At 38.0% G+C, this 19,124-nt stretch overlaps 1 protein-coding gene across 1 annotated transcript; it reads left to right on the forward strand.

Annotated features, from left to right (window-relative positions):
* The first annotated feature begins 295 nt into the window (after positions 1-295).
* ABCE1 (ATP binding cassette subfamily E member 1) lies at positions 296-17,285 on the forward strand. The gene is made up of 18 exons (XM_009643634.2): positions 296-371; positions 5,149-5,317; positions 5,622-5,707; positions 6,193-6,290; positions 6,733-6,850; positions 8,873-9,010; positions 9,178-9,247; positions 10,338-10,434; positions 11,417-11,506; positions 12,107-12,228; positions 12,946-13,167; positions 13,644-13,703; positions 13,788-13,846; positions 14,335-14,445; positions 14,546-14,688; positions 14,785-14,907; positions 16,024-16,135; positions 16,348-17,285. Exons 2-18 carry the CDS (start codon positions 5,215-5,217, stop codon positions 16,393-16,395), a joined length of 1,800 nt encoding a protein of 599 aa, XP_009641929.1. The 5' UTR covers positions 296-371; positions 5,149-5,214; the 3' UTR covers positions 16,396-17,285.
* The last annotated feature ends 1,839 nt before the right edge of the window (positions 17,286-19,124 follow it).

Raw genomic sequence — 19,124 nt, forward strand, 5'->3', positions numbered from 1 at the left:
CTTATTCTGGGGAGAGTTAATATCCCTGTGTGTGCTTGTGTGGTGAGGAGGCCGAGGCTTCTTGCAGGTTTGAAGGTAACAGGGTAAGGCTGGGTTTTCACAAGGCATGTGAAAAAAGCGAAAGAGGGCTCTTCTCTAGGACCGCGGCAGTTTCTCCTCGCTGGAATGCACGCAGTTCTTTCACCTGCAAGTTTCTGTGACAGTTTTTCTCTAGGACCGCGGCAGTTTCTCCTCGCTGGAATGCACGCAGTTCTTTCACCTGCAAGTTTCTGTGACAGTTTTCAAGCTCTAACTTCAGGTTTCTCTGCTAGGGTTTCCTAAACTCTCGTCATAAAGAAGTGGTCGTGAAATACTTCTGTAATTTTTATGTGGTAGGTTGCCGCTTTATGGGTTTATTCTCCTGCATTTCACTTCATGTTAATTCAATGAAATATTGAAGATTGAGTGATAATTAATACTGTTCAGCGCCAGCTAAACACACCCACTCATTATGCTGCGTCAGTATAGGTGACCATATGCTTTTCATGTTAACATTGTATTTATTTTCATATTCATGTTGTGCCTTATGAGTAATATAATGAGTTAAATACAGTAGGGAGATTTGAGGCTTGTTTAAACTTCTTCTTATACATTGTCTCAGTTTCTAAAACAAATGTCAAAACCTGAAGCATCAACCAGTTCTTAACCCTCAGTAGATTGATTTTGATCTTACAGCATTTACTATTATTTCTTCTCAGACACTTAGAAATGCAGTTTGAAAATCTGTCCTTTGCCTTTCATTTAAATTTTCTTTTTTCTGGCTATTCCAGTTCTTAACTTTCTTGTTTGTGTTAGGGAGTGACTGTATGTAGCCCATTAGCAATGGATTGAGAGATAATTCTTGAGGTTAATTATTTTCAGAGGAAAGTGCAAATGCTGCTCATCCTCACTTCTTTCTTCAGCATTTATCTTTGAAGTCTGATGCAATGCAATTTAATAAAATGTTAGCTCTTTTTCTGCAGAGTAACTAAAGCACGGCTCAATTCTGAACACGGATCTTGCCTTTGCATCATTTAATTGATTTGTCTCTAGTTATGTTTCAGTCTTCATTTACTTTTTTAATGTTTCTTTGTTTAAATGTGAATAATTCAATGCAGTTACAAATCCTTCTTGGTCATGATTGACTTGACTTAGTAAATTCTAATATAACTCTAATGCCTGTGAAAGAAGTAAATATTCTCAATGCAAGTACATTACATTTGTTCTACAGAACATACATTACTGTTGCCTTTTGTGACAGGTAGCAAGGTCTGCTTATGTCCTTTTTTTTTTTTAATCTGGTGTGTCAGAGAGAGCATCAGCTGTGTCAGGGAGCCTAAGAACGCTGACTTACAAAACGTTATCACAAGCATTTTGTCTTATTTTTAGACATGTTTTAGTGTTTGTATTAAGTGTTGTAATTGGACTTAATGGACAGGTTTTGGCTTCTATAAATGATACTGTCAAGGGGTTTAGAATTTTTTTTTTCTGGTAGTTGTTATTCCTTCTCTCATTCTATCACCTATATCATCAGTCCATCATTCTGGAAAGATTTTTTGTTGTCACTCCATCAGAATTCCCTAATTCAAAATAATGCTTTACTCTTGTAGTTAGTAACAAATTAATATTTTCCGCACTTTGTTTTTTTCTCTTTTCTTCTTGGTTTGGAAAGGAGAAATACAGATATGAACTTAAATGCTTTCAAATACCAGTTTCTCCTGCCCTTAAACTGCTGACTGTACTTAACAGTTGCTGGTATGCTGCATTGTAGCGTATGCATATTGTATGTGTTTCTGACCTGTGTTCAGTGTATTGAGAGTTCTGCTGTCTGCACCTTGAAATCAGACAATCCTATGTGGTATGTTAAGTTAAATGCCACCAAAGTAGCTGCATGTAAATATGTAACTTGAGTTCAGTCTGGTTTTGAACACCAGTGTTTAATTTGCTCTAAGCTGTCACTTCTGAGTAGAAATTACTATTTTCTCTTCTGAATGGTTATAATCACAGACATCAGGACAGTCCTGGAAATATTGCAGAAGTGACAGAAGTAACAAATATTTTTTTCTGAAAACGGTTTAAGAGACACTGGAGAGTTTTGGATAAACTGACACTTTGATCATGTAGATGGGAGCAGGGAGGCATGAGTGTATGTCCCCGTGCTGGTTCATTAGTTCTATTTTACCCCCCACCCAGTAATTTATAAATGCTTGGTGTACTTACTTCGGTGGCTCCTTCAAAATTGTTCCCACAGATGGGCATTTTCCAATATAAGTAAGTTAGAAGGAAAAAAAAATCTTCGATTGTTTTATTACTTAACAACCTGATTTGGCAATGGGTAGCTTACAGCGTAAACTTCAGACTGATTATCCCACCAAGACTGGGTGGAAAGCTCGCTGAGGTAGGTGGTAAAACCAAATTGTTTTGAGCCATATTTGACATGGTCTTTTAGAGCCACCCCCATCCCATTCTCCTGCTTTGGTGCTTTAAGCCGAACACCAGACTGGAAGGGTGGATGGCTGAGGGGAGAGTTTGGTCTGCTATCTGTACTGCTCAGGCAGTAACCTCCAACAGAGGTTTGGGAGGTTGGATAGGGGAGGCAAGCTCCTGCAGTACGGCAGTCTTGTCTTCTAGAGCTTGCTTTCGTAACCCATAGAACATTTACAGGCTAGTTAGAGCTAAGGTAACCAGCAGGGAAAGCCCTGCCTGGCAGATAGAGACAGTGTGGTCAGTCTGCCCAGGGTACTCAGCCACACAGGTGGTGGTGGAGAAAGGGCTGACCGAGATTAGGCATTTCCCTTGGGAAACCAGAGAGTGAGTGATTCACCCCCAAACACTCTGTGCACTGCAAACTACAGGACTTCTCTGAAAAGTACTGGGATGTATTCCCAAAGAACATATCTTTATTTGAAGCACTGACAGAATCCAGTACCTGTCTCCTAGAAGATTACCCTGACTCAGACATCCTTCTAGTTCTTGAGAATAAAGCTTTCAGTTTCTTGTTTTCTATGTAAGAAAAATTTATTAATGGATTTGCAATTCTCACTTTATTTCATGAACATTGCAATGTTCAGCCCTACTTTGTCAATCTGGTCTGACGATACAGAACTGTAAAGTCAGTTTTTAAGTTTTTAAAAAATACTCAGTCATTTATTTGAAAACATCAACTATGTTTTTAGGACATTTTGGCTTAGGAAATATTAAAAGATTAAAGAAAAATCTTTGAAATATTAAAAGTAGAAACTGCCACAGTAAGGTTGGCAGCATGACTAATAATTACATCCATTTATATCTGATGAGGTGTATCTTTAGACATTAATTTAAAAATACTTTGGAAATTGAAAAGAGGAATAAGAATACCACTTTTAAAAGGAACCACTTAAAATATTCATAACTATGTTATAATGGATTTAAAGATACAATAACATTTTCATTTCTGACCTTTTTTCCCTGTTAGGTGTCAGTCTCTTCCTTTCTTTCATATTACAATAGTATCGGTAGGATTCCTTCCAACTAATGTTCATAGGTGGGTTTAGGAAAGGATGGAGTTTAGCATGATAAATATGCCATGGACCTGTTTTATTCTTGCTTCTTTCAGGGGATTGAAAGTCACAACCTTTCTTCATATAACAGTCGTATGTAGTAAATAGTCTCTAAGCCACTGCAGGGTACTGTAGTTTGGTGGAGCAAGATGAACTGGACATCCAAAAGAAAATACTTTCTTTAATAAGGAATGTTGGAATCCTTTTCTTGGAAGGAAGTGCACATGCAGACTCTGTGGAACCCTGAAGTATTTCAAGATTCCTTCCCAGTTGTCTTTGAGCTACTGATATGTGTTGCATTGAATTGAAATGGGTTTGAACTGGCATCATGTGTAGGGCTGCCATCACTTTATTTAGTGGTGTTGAACTGGAAATGCTTTGTACTTTATTATGGTCTGTCTTTAGACCCCCCCCAAAAAAAAAATCTGTTTGTCATCTGTAATATCTTGTAATATTCCAAGAGCCTCGTAATTCAGTTGGCTTTGTTGTTCTGGAGCAGGAGTGAGTGGAGGGGGTCATCCTTAGGTGAGTGTTGCTCATGGGAAGATAAAGTCATTAGTATTGTTATTCTCAATACTGTATGTGACTATGGTAAAGGAAATATAAATGCACTTTAAAATACATTCCACTTTTTTTCTGTCAAGACTTAAATTTAAAATTCTTTATCCTTCCCTCCCTTCTGCTACAACTGTTGACATAAATTCCCAGTACAACGCAGTGCTTGTCAACGTGCATTACAAATATGTAAGCAAGAGAAGAGACAGTTATGCAGAGGAATACAAGTAGTAATTTCACTTCTTCCAGTGCATTTATTTGTGATTTCAGGAATATTTAATCATCTAGTACTCCAAGACCTTTCTCTTCTAAAAATAATTTTATAAAGAATCTTGCTTGTTGTTATTGGAATGTATTGTAGTCATTGATACTATATGAGGAAATGGAGAATGTAAGTGTAGTTATTCAAATACTAATGAAACTCAAGATACAGGAATCAAACTTGATCATGTAGGTCTGTTCACTTTGCCTGGATTACTTTTCTATATGCAACTACAAATTTTCACTTTGAAAACTGGTTTAAATTTTACAGTATTTTAATAATTTAATATAGACTATTGGCATACAGTTTATAAAATGAGTATTATAATCAGATTGTTAGAGTAATAGTTGTAGTCACAGGTTGATCTTACCAGGCACTATAGCATGGACAAGGCTACATTACACAAGGCAACATCTGAAACTGGAATTTGCAGCAGTATAGATTCTTCTGTTCTTACTATGGTATGCTTTTCTTGGAAGCAAATGCATTCTCAGATATAATCACAGCTTTATTTTACAGTGGAGAAATAGTAACGGAATAGAAAGCTGATGTTAAAGATTTGTGCAGTTATTTACACATCAGTACCCTTGCTACTTGTTTTCAGTCTTTGCCCTGTTTGCCATCTTTCTTAAAAGAGGAAAAAATAAAATCATTTTGGTTTTTTCATCTCTGAACTCTGCTAATAGTAACTTCAGATATGTATGTTCTTCTCTGTGCTGCCAGTAATTATGTTCTCTTTTGGATTTTTTTTCTTTTTTTTTTTTTTTTCCTTAGGATCTGGAAGACTCCCACTACTCCTCCTCATAATTGGTGTATGTGTTTAACCCTAAATTGTGCATTATGGCAGACAAATTAACAAGAATTGCCATTGTCAACCATGACAAGTGTAAGCCAAAGAAATGCCGTCAAGAATGCAAGAAGAGTTGTCCTGTGGTTCGAATGGGTAAGAGATGTAATTTATCACAGTATTTAAGCAATTGGAGAAGTTCTAAATAATGTCCTACTAGCAGGAACTAGTTTTTTATAATTGCTAGTTTTTTATCATTCGTGCTTCATTTCCTAAAGCCTTTAGAAGTATCACTGAAAGGATGAACAGCTCATAGTAATAGTGCCACTTCCCAGGTCTTTGGGTAACCTGAAGCTTTAGTGAACGTTAATCGGTTACATGTTCCTCTGTGGAATTCTGTAGTACTGGCAGGAATCCGGATTCCTCAGAAACTTGAATTAATCTTACTCTTTTTCACCAGGAAAACTTTGCATAGAAGTTACATCACAGAGCAAGATAGCATGGATCTCAGAAACACTTTGTATTGGTTGTGGTATTTGCATCAAGGTAAATTTAGGCTGCTTTATTTAAAGTGATAAAATTTCCTTATTATGCTTTTATATTTAGTAATGCATACTGTAACTTGTTATTGTTTATAAAAAGTGAAGTACTGTGTCAGTTTACTGAACTGGCTGGGTTGCAGGGTATGGGGTTTAACTTTTTGTTTGTGGCTTTGGTTTTGTTTGACTTTCTTTGTGGCTATAGACACCTAGCAGTAGAAAGATGTTTTCACAAAAGAGCTAGAGAATATATGCAGTGTGCCTTACTTGTATTGTAGACTGACAGTCTAAATTGCTAACTATTTCATTTGAAAAATGTGGTATAGAACTTCTTTGGAAAGTTGACTGTGTAAATGAAAGTGAAGTGATTTGGTAAGAGTTCTTTTAAAAATATTTAAATTCTGGGCGCAGCTGGGTGCGGTACAGAACATAGCATTTTGTTAATAAATTGTTTGTGCGCACTAGTAATCTGTAAATTTATTTCAACTGCAGAAATGTCCTTTTGGAGCCTTGTCAATCGTTAACTTACCTAGCAACCTGGAGAAAGAAACAACGCATAGATATTGTGCCAATGCCTTCAAACTTCACAGGTATTTTATTTTTCAAATCAATGTAAAAGAGACAAAAACTTCAAGTTTTTGATAGTCTAAACATGGCGCACATCAAGGCGTTCTTAGTTATTACCTCAGTAGCTTCCTTTTTGAATGTTACCTTTTTCTTATTAAAAAGTATGGTAATGAAATTTTAGTGCTCATTTTACAGAGCTCCTGTTTAAAGAACAGACTGCTCTTAAATCTTTCTTATGATCTTCTATTTTTAAGGAATATTGAATTATATGGGGGTTGGACTAGATGACCTCTAGGGGGCCTTTTTAACCCAAAACATTCTATGATTCTATGATATATTGACAAGTTAACAAAGTAGGATGAAATAATCAGAAAGTCTGAAAGCGGGTTGTAACATTTAGTTTACCACGACATGTTGGTGTCTGTTGGCATTAATGTAATCCAGAGTTATCGATGTTGTGTACAGGTTGCCTATCCCTCGGCCAGGTGAAGTACTGGGATTGGTTGGAACCAATGGTATTGGAAAATCAACCGCCTTGAAAATTTTAGCAGGAAAACAGAAGCCAAATCTTGGAAAATATGACGTAAGTATCAGCGATAAAATAGAGTTGGCATTATAGATAGCTGTGGTTATATTTTTTTCATTGAATTTTTGTATCTGTGAAAGCAATAGAATTTGCGAGGACATTGGCACTTTCCCTCCTAGCAGCCAGTGACCTACTCCACACAGAAGCAGTAGTAGAAGGATGTTGTTAACAAAGGCTTTTTTGCAAACTCTGTATATCTTTCAAGAAAGATAAGGATACTAATTATAATTGTAACGCACTAAAGATAAACATCCAAGGTAGGTTTCAGTCTTTAAGTCACACTTAAGGTTGGGGTTTTTTTTAGTATATATATACCAGTCTTTAAAAATGTCAACTTTTTTTCCCTGCACAATTTACCTGTTCCCTGTCAAGGGATTTAGGTGGCTCGAGTTTCGGAGTTTTTTCCAAGTTCAACATTGTTTTTATCTGAACAGCTGTAGTACCTATGAGCGCTTACCATGTATCCTTATGATCTCTTGGGCTCTTTTGTCTTTGATCCTTTTGAGGATGATGTCTTATAAAATATGCTGTTATCATACGTTGTTGAAGGTATTTCCTGCTGTGCACTTTAAATACTGAGTTCTGAAAATTCTTGGTTTCTTCGTGTTGGTAGATGCTTAGAAGTTTTGATAGTATTTTTTCAGAATCAGACATGGAACAACTTGTAATCTGCTGATCTTCGTGGGAGATCATAATCCATTTTCTTCTGTATTTATGCTAAGTCAAACTGTGCAGCCAGCAAGCAAAATAATGTACAGGGTTTTGTTTACCTAGCAGTATTTCCAAGTGAATATTATTAGAAAAAAGCCATATGTAATAACTGTTGTGACTCTCCTTATCAGACGGTAGGTCAGTTATCACCTTCTCACCTTCAAATTAATGGTAACAATTGAATTCTGATGCTTGTTTTTGTCCTTCAAGAAGGACTTGTAGGAAAAAGTGTCTTCAAACTTTCTTCATCAGTTTCTTTACCTGAAAGAGTTAACGCTTTAATAAATTATCCATTTCATGGCTGCCACTTAAAGCTGCAAAGAAATAATCATTTCCCAGCTACATTTTCCGTTCTCTTTCAAGTTTGGTTTATATTATTTTGTGGACTTCTTGTTTCAGGTGGTAGTATTGCAGAAATAGCAAAACTTTTGACTTTCTGAATGTGTGCTTAATTGAATTACCATGCTTCCAAAATCAGACTTTCCTGTGAAGAGCCAAATCATTATGACCACAGAAACACGTGGTATGAATTGAATCTTCCATGTTGCTTCTGCTCTAAAACTTTAGAAGCATTTCCTCTGTGTATTTGCTTGGTTTGGAAATATGGTTGTGTCGCTCTGTTTCCGTACTGTTTACCATCAAAATAATTAACTCTGCACCATTCAGAGTAGTACACTGTGTAAAATGGAACTGTACAAGTTGGGACTTTCTCCTGGGTGACTGCTCTGAACAGTTTCTCTTTTTTTTTTTTTTTTTTTTTTTGGTCGTTTTTCCTTTGTCTTCTCCTTCTGTTCCCTTGCAAATGTTTGCTAGAAGCAGAGCAAATTACCAAATTTTATTGCATCTTTTGTGCAAGTTGATTTTTATCTGTCCAAGCCTTTTCCTGTGGATTAGCTGGACCAGATAGTAAGTGCAGTTGCAGTAATCCATGCTTTGTTGTCCCCATGAAGTAGTTTCACTCATAGCTTCTTAACTGTCTAAGGCCAGCTTTGGATGCGCTAGGTGCAAATTTAAAATGCTTTTTCTTGAAAGGGGCTAGTGACACCTGGGGGAGAAAAAACACTGAACTTTTTGCCTTCCATTTTGCAATGTTGGAATTTTTCTTTTTTTTTTTTTTTTTTTTTTTTTTTTAATGGAAACTTTGCAGAGGCAACATAACAATTTGGTAACTAGCTTTTATCCAGGCAGTTTTCTTTTTAATCTTGCAAGCATATTCTATTTGCTGTATTGATCTGAATTTTAAAATCAGGTATTTTTTAAGATGTTTTGGAATGGTATAAGTAAACATAGGCTTTAATTTTGTCACAGGATCCACCTGACTGGCAAGAAATTTTGACTTATTTCCGAGGATCTGAATTACAAAATTATTTTACCAAGATCCTGGAAGATGACCTGAAAGCTATCATTAAACCTCAGTACGTGGACCAGATCCCTAAAGCTGCAAAGGTGAGAAATTTCATGAGCTAATAGAAAGTTGTGAGCTTTTCTTGTAAAACTTCTCTTGTGTTTAAAGATTCTGTTTAGCAGCAGAATTCAATGTCAAAAATTCACTACTGTCTGAAATTTTTAATATTGAAATAATGTTGTGGGGTTTTTTATTATTTATCATTCAGGGAACAGTGGGATCAATTCTGGATAGGAAGGATGAAACTAAGACACAAACTGTTGTATGTCAGCAGCTCGGTAAGTGATTTTGTAAAGTCAAACTTCAAAGTTTGAGAAATTCATATTTACTGAAAAAATAAAGTTACTACTAATGTGATAGTAGATTTAAATTGAAAAAAGATGCTTTAGTTTACAGCCTAGGGCTTGCTATAAGCATATCTGAACCAATGCAAATAATACTTCCTAGTGGCAAAAGCAAACTAATTGATACATGCTAGTTAACAGAATCTAGTGCAGTTTCTGTCTCATGGTAGAAAGTGTTTATTTTTAAATCTGGAAAAAATCTAGTTACCATCTGCTGCTCTTGCTTATAACTCTGGCAAAATCTTAGTACCCCCTCTTATGAGAACCACTGCATATAGAAAATATCCAAGTACAAAAAAAAAATACTTTTTTTTTCCAAACCCCCCCTGTATATAGCTAATAATGGGAGTAATACTGACTTCTGAGAATAATGCAATTGATAAGAAGAACATCTGCATAGTCCAGCCCTGGTAATTTTTTGTAGGTGTTTTGAATTCAGTTGTTAAATTTAGTTGTTAATTTAGGTGTGCTAAGTTAACAACAGAGTTCTTTTTGGTGGATCTGGGTGGTAAAGGTGGGGCTGCATTGGGCCACCAAGAGCATGGTCTTTGAGTCCCACTTACTAGTGAAACAGTCTATTTGCGCAGTTTGCTGTTCCTAAAGCTGATGAGAAGATCCCGCCTTCACCCATTTACTGCAGTGTTTGGGGGACTTGAATTTCCTGAAAATCAGAACTCTGCAGCCAGGTCTAACAAGAAACACTTCTAAAACTGGTATAGCTTCTTTTTAGGGCCAGGAATCTTTACCAAACATACAGTGGAAACCCAAATAGAAACGTAGTTCTTCTGCATGATAAGAAGCAGCCATGCAAATTAATCAGCTAGTGCTGCAGAGAAGCCGTAACTTGCTGTGACTTACAAATAGCATTATGATGCTTCTCTATAAACGGAACACTTACTTTACTTCTTTCTGTTTTTAACTCTGTGTAGGATGTCTGCTGTGATTATACATGTTTCTGTAGGTAATAAAGATATGAACTGTTGTGTTGGTTATAACATATCTAAAATTAACCACTTATTTGCAGACTTAACCCATCTGAAAGAAAGAAATGTTGAGGATCTTTCAGGAGGAGAACTTCAGAGATTTGCTTGTGCAGTTGTTTGCATTCAGAAGGCTGATATGTATGTTTAATTTACTTCTGTTACACATTGCTTCTAATAATCTGTCTTGGAATATGGTCCTCTAATTTATATTTACTGTTAGAAAACGCTTTTGTTTGAAATATTTAAACAAAAGGATTTTTTTTTAATTTTTTTACCAACTCAGCAGCCAAGATCCATATTTACTCCTTATATAATCTCTGGGGTTTTTATACTTTAATTCATCTGGCTGGAAATAGCTGATTTCAGAGGCCAGTGTTAAATTTCGGCATCACAACTTCATAGCCTTTCCCCAATCCCACATCCACGTATCCCGTTGGACAGCGTTACCTCTCTCAGCCTCTCTGAGTAAGAAACGGACAGACGCTTCCCCACCTCTGGGAACTCGGGTCCCTCTTCTCCTCTCTTGCAGCCAGGGGATTACTGTCCAGTCTATGCTGTTTCCTGGCTCCTTGGGACCAAGAAAGCAAGATCAGAAGAGCTATGGGGTTTTGATTTTTCTTTTTTTGTTTTGAATTTTTTAAAATTTGTTGATGTTGTTGTTTGGGTTATGGTTTGGTTTTTTTTTTTGTTTGGCTGGGGTTTTTTGATTGTTACAAGTTTTGGGTGGGTTTTCTTGTTTTCTTTTTCCTTTTTTGGAAGATGTCCTTCTTCCAATCTCCTAAAGAATTTTTGCACTTTTCAGTTCATGTTAAATTTAAGCTGAATCAGAACTGAGTGCATGGGATTCCTAACTGATTGCTGATTTCTCATAACATTTGATAACTTTGTCAGAGCTTATGGCAAAGTAATACTTAACTCGAACGGTTAACAATTTCAGGTGACAGTCATCAGAGATTCAAGGCAGATGTCAGTACATAATTCTCATTTTTTGTCTCTCTCAATATAAATAATGATAATTTTTTATGTCTGTGTATGTAATGGTTGGAACGTTAGCATTATTAGGCTTGAATACATAGAAAGCTTGCATTCACTAAGACTTCATTCTTTCTTTTGGGGCTAGCTTCATGTTTGATGAACCTTCTAGCTACCTAGATGTCAAGCAGCGCTTGAAGGCTGCCATTACGATTCGATCCCTTATAAACCCTGACAGGTAAATACAAACTTCAAATGTTTTGCTAGACTGTCATAATCAGTGACTGTGTCCAGAGGGAAGAAACCTCCAGTCCATCTCCCTAGAAGTGCTGACTTCTCAATATGGTACACTAATACTTTAAATATTGGTTTAAAATATTCCAAGTCAGTAATACTCTCTTCCTTTGCATTTTGGAAACTTACTTCCTATAGTTTCTATACTATTTCAGCATTTTGTAATACGGATGTGATAATGTAGGTGGCTTTTTTTCACCTGAACATTGCTGTTTTATCCCCTTCTCACAAAGACTTTTTTGTTTTTTAAATGTGCTAAGTATTTTTCGCTCCAGTCAATCAATATCCTTCCACTTACTGTACGTAAAGAAGCTGCCAATTTACACTGAAGATGGACTTTCAACTTGTCATTCACAATGTCTGTTTATTGGACAGTTTAAAAGAAAATGCTTATCAGAGATTTGACCTCTGTCCTTACGTAGTATAAAGCTAAGAAACCATATTAAATGAAAATGATAGCTTTTGCTTATGCGAGACTAGAGTAAGAAAGAAAGAAAAAATGCTTTGTGTTGAACAAAAGCATCTCTCTGGCTCTATTTTTCAGGTACATTATTGTTGTAGAGCATGATCTAAGTGTGTTAGATTATCTCTCCGACTTCATCTGCTGCCTGTACGGTGTGCCAAGTGCTTACGGTGTTGTTACTATGCCTTTCAGCGTAAGAGAAGGTAATTCTTGCCATATTTCTCTTTTTAAGCATACCAAAAAAATTCTACATAAGGGGGGAAAAAAAAAAGGTACCAAACCGCTAGTTGTCCATTATGTCAGCATGTCGTCTTCCTGTTACAGTTCAGTAACAAAAACACTGCCCTTCTATTTTGTGCAGAATTTCTGTTTTACATGATCCTAAGTTTATAACTCAGCCCAACAGGCTTAATTATGAAATGCCCTTTGTCTCTTGCTATGGACATAATTTTGAAACTTGCAGGTGTTTTGTAAACAGTGGAGTTACGCAAAACACCCTATAAATAGAGAAAGGGCAGGAGACAGTGTGCACGGTGCAGAGGGATGCAGTGTCCAGCTGCATTGACCACGCTTGTAGCGCTGAGACTCGGTAACAACAGGTTTTGTGAGAATGGGTCCAACAGCAGGAGTTTCTCTGAACCCTACACACATTACTAGTAGCAGGTTTTCAGGAAGGGCTGCTACAACCTTTCTGTACTTTTAGTTAAGATTTTTGTTCATTCAATTTGTGTAACACACACTTGCAAGTAGGAGGTTTCGTTGCCTCTTTTAACGTGCCATTTAAAATCTAACGTTCTCCTTATCTGACTGGAATTTACAGCCAAGAATTGAAATTCACCTTGCCTCGCTTTGCTGTAGACCTTTTCTAATGATCTTTTTCTTCTAGACCTTTTCTAATGATCTTTTTCTTCCCTTCATAGGCATAAACATTTTCTTAGATGGCTATGTTCCAACAGAAAATCTAAGGTTTCGAGATGCATCTCTGGTATTTAAAGTGGCTGAGACGGCTAACGAAGAAGAGGTTAAAAAGATGTGTATGTACAAATATCCAGGAATGAAAAAAAAGATGGGAGAATTTGAGCTATCCATAGTAGCTGGAGAATTCACTGATTCTGAAATTATGGTGATGTTGGGGGAAAACGGTAAGTGCAACTCTTGTTGGAAACTGCTTCTGCAGTCCTAAATATGCTCCTAAAGCCCTTTTCCAAGTCTGGAAGCCAGGCTTCAAAATCACTGTGTTTGAGTCAGGTTGAAGTGCTTGTTTCCCAGTGGAGGTGTCACCCCATGAGCTCGCTTTCTAAACACCGGGAACTTGAAGTTACAGAATGTTAACAATGCCATTGTGTTTGTCACTTACCCTGTTTTGAGTGGCAGGAGGACGATTGACCCAGTGAGCTGAGCCACAAGTCGAGACTGCGGTAGCTTTAGATGTCTCTTCCATTGGAAAAAGCAATAGCAAGTGCTGCTTGCTGGAAGTGAACATAGGAATTCTCAAAGCAGCCGAATTGTCATATGCATTCTTTATTAAGTCTTTCTTATTTTGTATCAATGACTTAATTGTTAGAGGTCTAAGTTACTGAAAAATCTGAAGTATTATATAACTTGTGTTTTATTTTAGGAACTGGCAAAACTACATTTATCCGAATGCTTGCAGGAAGACTTACGCCTGATGAAGGAGGTAACGCTTAATACCTTAGTTGAAACCTATTCTGAAGATCCTGGAAAGGCTCTTGTTTACATTATGAATTTTATCTTTTTATAGGTGAGGTCCCAGTTCTAAATGTCAGCTACAAACCACAGAAGATCAGTCCTAAATCTACAGTACGTTTAAGCCTTATTTATCAAGTATGGCGTTTGCTAAAAAAGCACGTTCGTAGTACACGGATAGGATTTCATCATAGAATCATAGAATCGTTTAGGTTGGAAAAGACCTTTCAGATCATCAAGTCCAACCGCTAACCTAACCCTGCCATCCCACCACTAAACCATGGCCCTAAGCACCTCGTCTGCCCGGCTTTTAAATACCCCCAGGGATGGGGACACTCCAGCACTTCCCTGGGCAGCCCATTCCAGTGCTTGACAGCCCTTTTAGTGAAAAATCTTTTCCTAATGTCCAATCTAAACCTGCCCTGGTGCAACTTGAGGCCATTCCCCCTCATCCATTTCCCCTCACCCCATGGATATCATGAGCTTCTGTTTTTTCCACGTTACCTCAGAGACGGTGGACATCATGGCCGGAACAAAAAGCTCTATTCTATTTCTTGTGGTGTGGTGCATAAAACTGAGTGGCAGCATTTTTCTTTTCATAGGGAAGTGTCCGTCAGCTACTGCATGAGAAGATCAGAGATGCCTATACACACCCGCAGTTTGTAACCGATGTAATGAAACCTCTTCAAATAGAAAACATCATTGACCAGGAGGTATTAATTGCCTGAGAAAACATCCTAACTCCTCCTCCTCCTCTTTAATTCTCTGCCTGTACCTGAACTAAAGATGGCCTTATTTCCCCCGCCCCAATAGGTTCAGACGTTGTCTGGTGGTGAGTTGCAGCGCGTTGCGTTAGCTCTTTGTCTTGGTAAACCTGCAGATGTCTACCTGATTGACGAACCGTCAGCATATTTGGACTCTGAACAACGTCTCATGGCTGCTAGAGTCATTAAACGGTAAAGTATACGAGATGGGAGAACTAACTGAAATTTTCAGTGGTTTTACGCTAAGTTTACATTGTTCTCTCTTCTATTTTTTTATTTCTATTTCAGTTTCATCCTCCATGCTAAAAAAACAGCTTTTGTGGTAGAACACGATTTCATCATGGCTACATATCTTGCTGATCGTGTGATTGTTTTTGATGGCATTCCTTCCAAGAACACACTTGCGAACAGGTAAGAGGCTTGTTGGCGTAGTAAGCAACATAAAGGAGGATGACGTAGAAATAAATTATCAGAAGCGTCAACAAAAATAAGGAGGTGAAGCATCCCTGCCTGTGGAAATTTTAAGTTGCATTTAAAGTGATCCAAGAGTGTCCTGAGGGTTCTGGCTTTTGTTTTGAAGCGAGGAAAATAAAATGGGAGCGACCCGCTCTTAGAGGCTGCTGAGGCACGGGGTTGGGGCATTGTTGGGAGAATGCAACCAAGTCCTCAAAAACTAGACCAGCTCCTGGCTTAAACTAGCCTTAAGCACCTGCACACCCATTCAGTTACAGTCAGAGGAGAACAAGTAAGTGGCATGGATTGTAAGGAATGAAAAAAGGGACCAGTTATAACCTGTGCTGCTGAAAACAGCTTTCAGACAGATTAATGGAAAGTGGCGTACTTAGGGTGCCTGTGCGGAAGTCTTGACAGCCACGTGTAAGGTACGCTATCTGGGAGTGTTACTCTTTCAAAGCTGTCCCTTTTGATGCGTTGTCTTTTGTTCCTGTAAATACTTTCATGTAAATTACAGGGACTTTTTGATGAGCAGCCTCATTAGAAACCAGGCTTTTAGAACAGTGTAACTACAAAGTATGTAACGCCAGCCAGGTGAAGTAAATGCGCTGGTCTAGCAACGTGCTCACTGTGTTTACAGCGCACCACGAGCCTGGGTTTGGTGGTGTTCCTTCAAAAAGCTCGCTCATTTGAATTAAACGATGATCACGTGGCCGTTTCTCAGCATCAGTGTATGGTATCTTGCTGATGGTGCAATTCTTGGTTTTTTTTTTCTTCGAATGTGACTTAAGTGTGCCTGCACAGGGGCTGGTGTGCATACAAAGTAAAAAGGATCGTAAAGGCAGAGCAGTCTGAAGACTGGTACTGCCACGCTGAGAGGCCACTGAAAGAGGAGAGTAGTAGTTACGACTTCCTGTGGGAGAGGTGATTTGACTGAAATGTAGCAGGTGGTGGTAGGTCAGATTCAGGTCTGGTAACACAACTGCAAGCTCTAAGTGGAGATCCACACTGCCTGTCACCTGCACAGCACAGAACTTCTGAAAACTTAACTGGAATGTTCTTCTCTCTTAACAGTCCACAGACTCTTTTGGCTGGAATGAATAAGTTTTTATCTCAACTTGAAATCACTTTTAGAAGAGACCCCAACAATTACAGACCAAGAATAAACAAACTCAATTCAATCAAGGTAAGAAAGGAGGACCTTTACTGTAAAGAAGCCATGGCTGTTTAATATAAAGCCAGGTTTTAAAATAAGGAACAAAATTAAGACTGACCTGGTAGTTCTGCTGTGGTGGAAAACAAGTAGAAAAGAGCTTAGATAAGTGACTTTTATTTCAGCTGTGTTGAAGTCTGCCAAAAAGTGCTTCAAGTAATACTGGCTTTTTCTCTCTTCCCAAGGATGTGGAACAAAAGAAGAGTGGAAACTACTTCTTCCTGGATGACTAAATACTGAGCCCAAGCATCTTTGTAACTGGCATATAGAAATGCATATTGGAACCTAAACATTTGTGGATGAGAAAGCTCAATCAGGTTTTAGAACACTTAATTTTTTTGGAGCTTAAAATCTCTTGCTGCGTGTAACATCTGAGAGCAGTAGCAGTGTAAAGCCTAGTCTGAGTAAAACTGCCACTTTCTATATTTTGGTGACACAGCCCTATTTTCAGTGTAATAATTTCAAAATAGACCACCTTGATATTATGCAAATAAGTCTCCTGATTTTTCAAAATCTAAAGGAGGTTTTCAATTCAATATATGCTATTTATGTACCCAGTACTGACTGCACTTCCTCATTTTAAAAATCTTTGGAGCTGTTACGTACAAGAGGGAAGCTTACGACAAATGGCAAGCTACAGCAGCAGCGACTCCCATCTTAAAAGGCTGAAGCTCTCTGGATGAGGGTTTCATAACAGCTCTAATTCTTGAATTACTAATTCAAAAATATGTATATTTATATGATGTTGTCACACACACCTTTTCTTGTACTCCAGAAAAGAACACACAAAAGAGGGAGTGCATCTGTCCCTGTGCATCTTCTCAGACCTAGTAACAGGAGAATGATCAGTTAAATAAAGTCTTAAAGAAAATATTAAAATCCTTTCGATCTTCTGTAACTTAAACCTACATAGTGAAGAAAGGTTAATGGTTGTTTTCCAACTCCTTCCTCCATCAGTAAGTGCTGGCACCCACCACCTTCCCAGGGAAAGATTAAGTTAAGATGCAAGAGTTATTTTTGCCTAAAGCAAAAGCTTTGATCCTTATTGTAGGCAAAAATGAAGGTAGATAAAAAAACAGCTTGTCAAAAATCAGTTTCCATATAAAGAAAGCTCCTTTAGGGAAACAGAGGGAAAAGTGCCTGTATAGTTAAGGGTTCCTACGTACTTGTGTAAGTGCTGCAGACGTGTAAAAACAACTTCCAGTTACAGATCTTAAAAGTAAGGAAGGGTATTTTCCATGCAACAGTTGTCTGTTCTGCCTTCACTGGCACATGAAATGAAAGAAAACACAACTTTGTTCTTTATTTACATTTTTACCTCGTCAGTTACAGAAGGCAGCAGTGGTTTGTCTTTTTATTAAGCCATAATGTGTGTGTCAGTAACCTGGGTATTTTCTAACCTTGGCAGTAGCGAGGTAGTGTATGTAACAGACACCCAATATGCCTAACTGGCACCAGAAAGCCTTCTGTATTATGCCAGCAGTAGCACCTCCAGGAAGCAGCACAGGTAACGACTGCAGCCTTACGCCACCAAGAGCATGCATTTAGACCAAAAAACTGCCTGAGGCCAGCCAAAACTTACATTTAAGTCATGCAGATCAGTACAAATTCCTTTGGACTTGAGTTCTGCGTCTTCTGTTAGGGTAAGGTAAAGATGTGGTTTTGTAAATACCTGAGGGTATCTATCTCTGCTCCATATATGCCAAATGTTACCCATATAGTCCCCTAACAACAACATCCTAGAACACGCAACCTAAACCCTCTTGCCCTGGGTAAAGGGTTTGGCCAATCAATCCACAAGTCTTTCTGCAGAACCAGAAGAATCCATGAATTACCTCATCAACAGGGAAAGTGCAGAAAATCCTACATCTGCACATTCCAGTCCTTAAATGTCCTAGGGGGCATCAGCCCAGCTTAAACACTTAATTTTAAAAATTAACTTAAGTTCTAAAAGCACGGCCCTACCAGTTACTGCCATGCCTACGTTTTCCATTGTTTCCCAGGAAGTTTCTGCAGAGAGTGTACTGCCTTTCTTTTTGCAACAAACTCACTGAGTAAATGCCTCCTCTAGTACTGAATTATTATTTCAATGACTGCTGGATGAATTGGGGCTACAACTGGAGTTACATTTTAGAACGTGCCAGGAAAGAACACAAGAAGCTTCTTTTTAATTTTTTGTAAGCACTACAGGTAGGCAGAGGACCACACTGGTATCGACTGCTAAATCACTCAGTGCTTGCTTAGTTTTCAACCTGAAAAACTGGAGCTTGGCTCTTTCAAAGTGCTGAATACACTTCTGAATGGAAAAGCATTTAAATTTAAAAAACCCACAGCAGAGCCCCTACCATTTTGAACAAGAACTAGAAATCCAGTCCTCTCCGTTTGCAGCTTGCCTGTGTATTACCTGTTTACAGTTGTCCTGCTGTCTACAAGCGGCTCTGCCAGAACAAAGCCATACACTCAATGCCACTGCAATAGTTTCAGCTACGTAAATGTAATTCAGAAAGAATGTGAAAAGACAAACATTTGTTTTAAGTAGGGTTTTATACATGGCATGCATCTGAAAAGAAATCCTTTATCACATAACTATCACTCAAGTTTCCTGATCAAGGGTGTACAATTTCAGACACGAATGAAAGGGCACCATCGCCTACGCTGGTATATACAGAGATATAAAAATATACACAACAGTTGATTTTACAGAGCAACAGAGCTGAGCGAACACTGCGTGCTGCGCTCTCCGCGTTTGGACAGCTGAACACCCAAACTGCAAAGGCCCCAGGAACACTGTGGAGATCGTTACCAGGGTCAGAAGAAACAGCATCGGAGCTCTGACACAGTGTAAAAATATAAGGCAGAAGCCACTTTCTTCTGAATTGTAGGGAAGAGCAGAGCACACCAAGACTCGCCATCTTGCTTTTAAAAGTTCCAGCAAGGAGCTGTACATGCAAAACATAAATTT

Source organism: Egretta garzetta, unplaced genomic scaffold (genome assembly GCF_000687185.1).
Source record: "Egretta garzetta isolate BGI_Z169 unplaced genomic scaffold, ASM68718v1 scaffold258, whole genome shotgun sequence".
Lineage (NCBI taxonomy): Eukaryota > Metazoa > Chordata > Aves > Pelecaniformes > Ardeidae > Egretta > Egretta garzetta.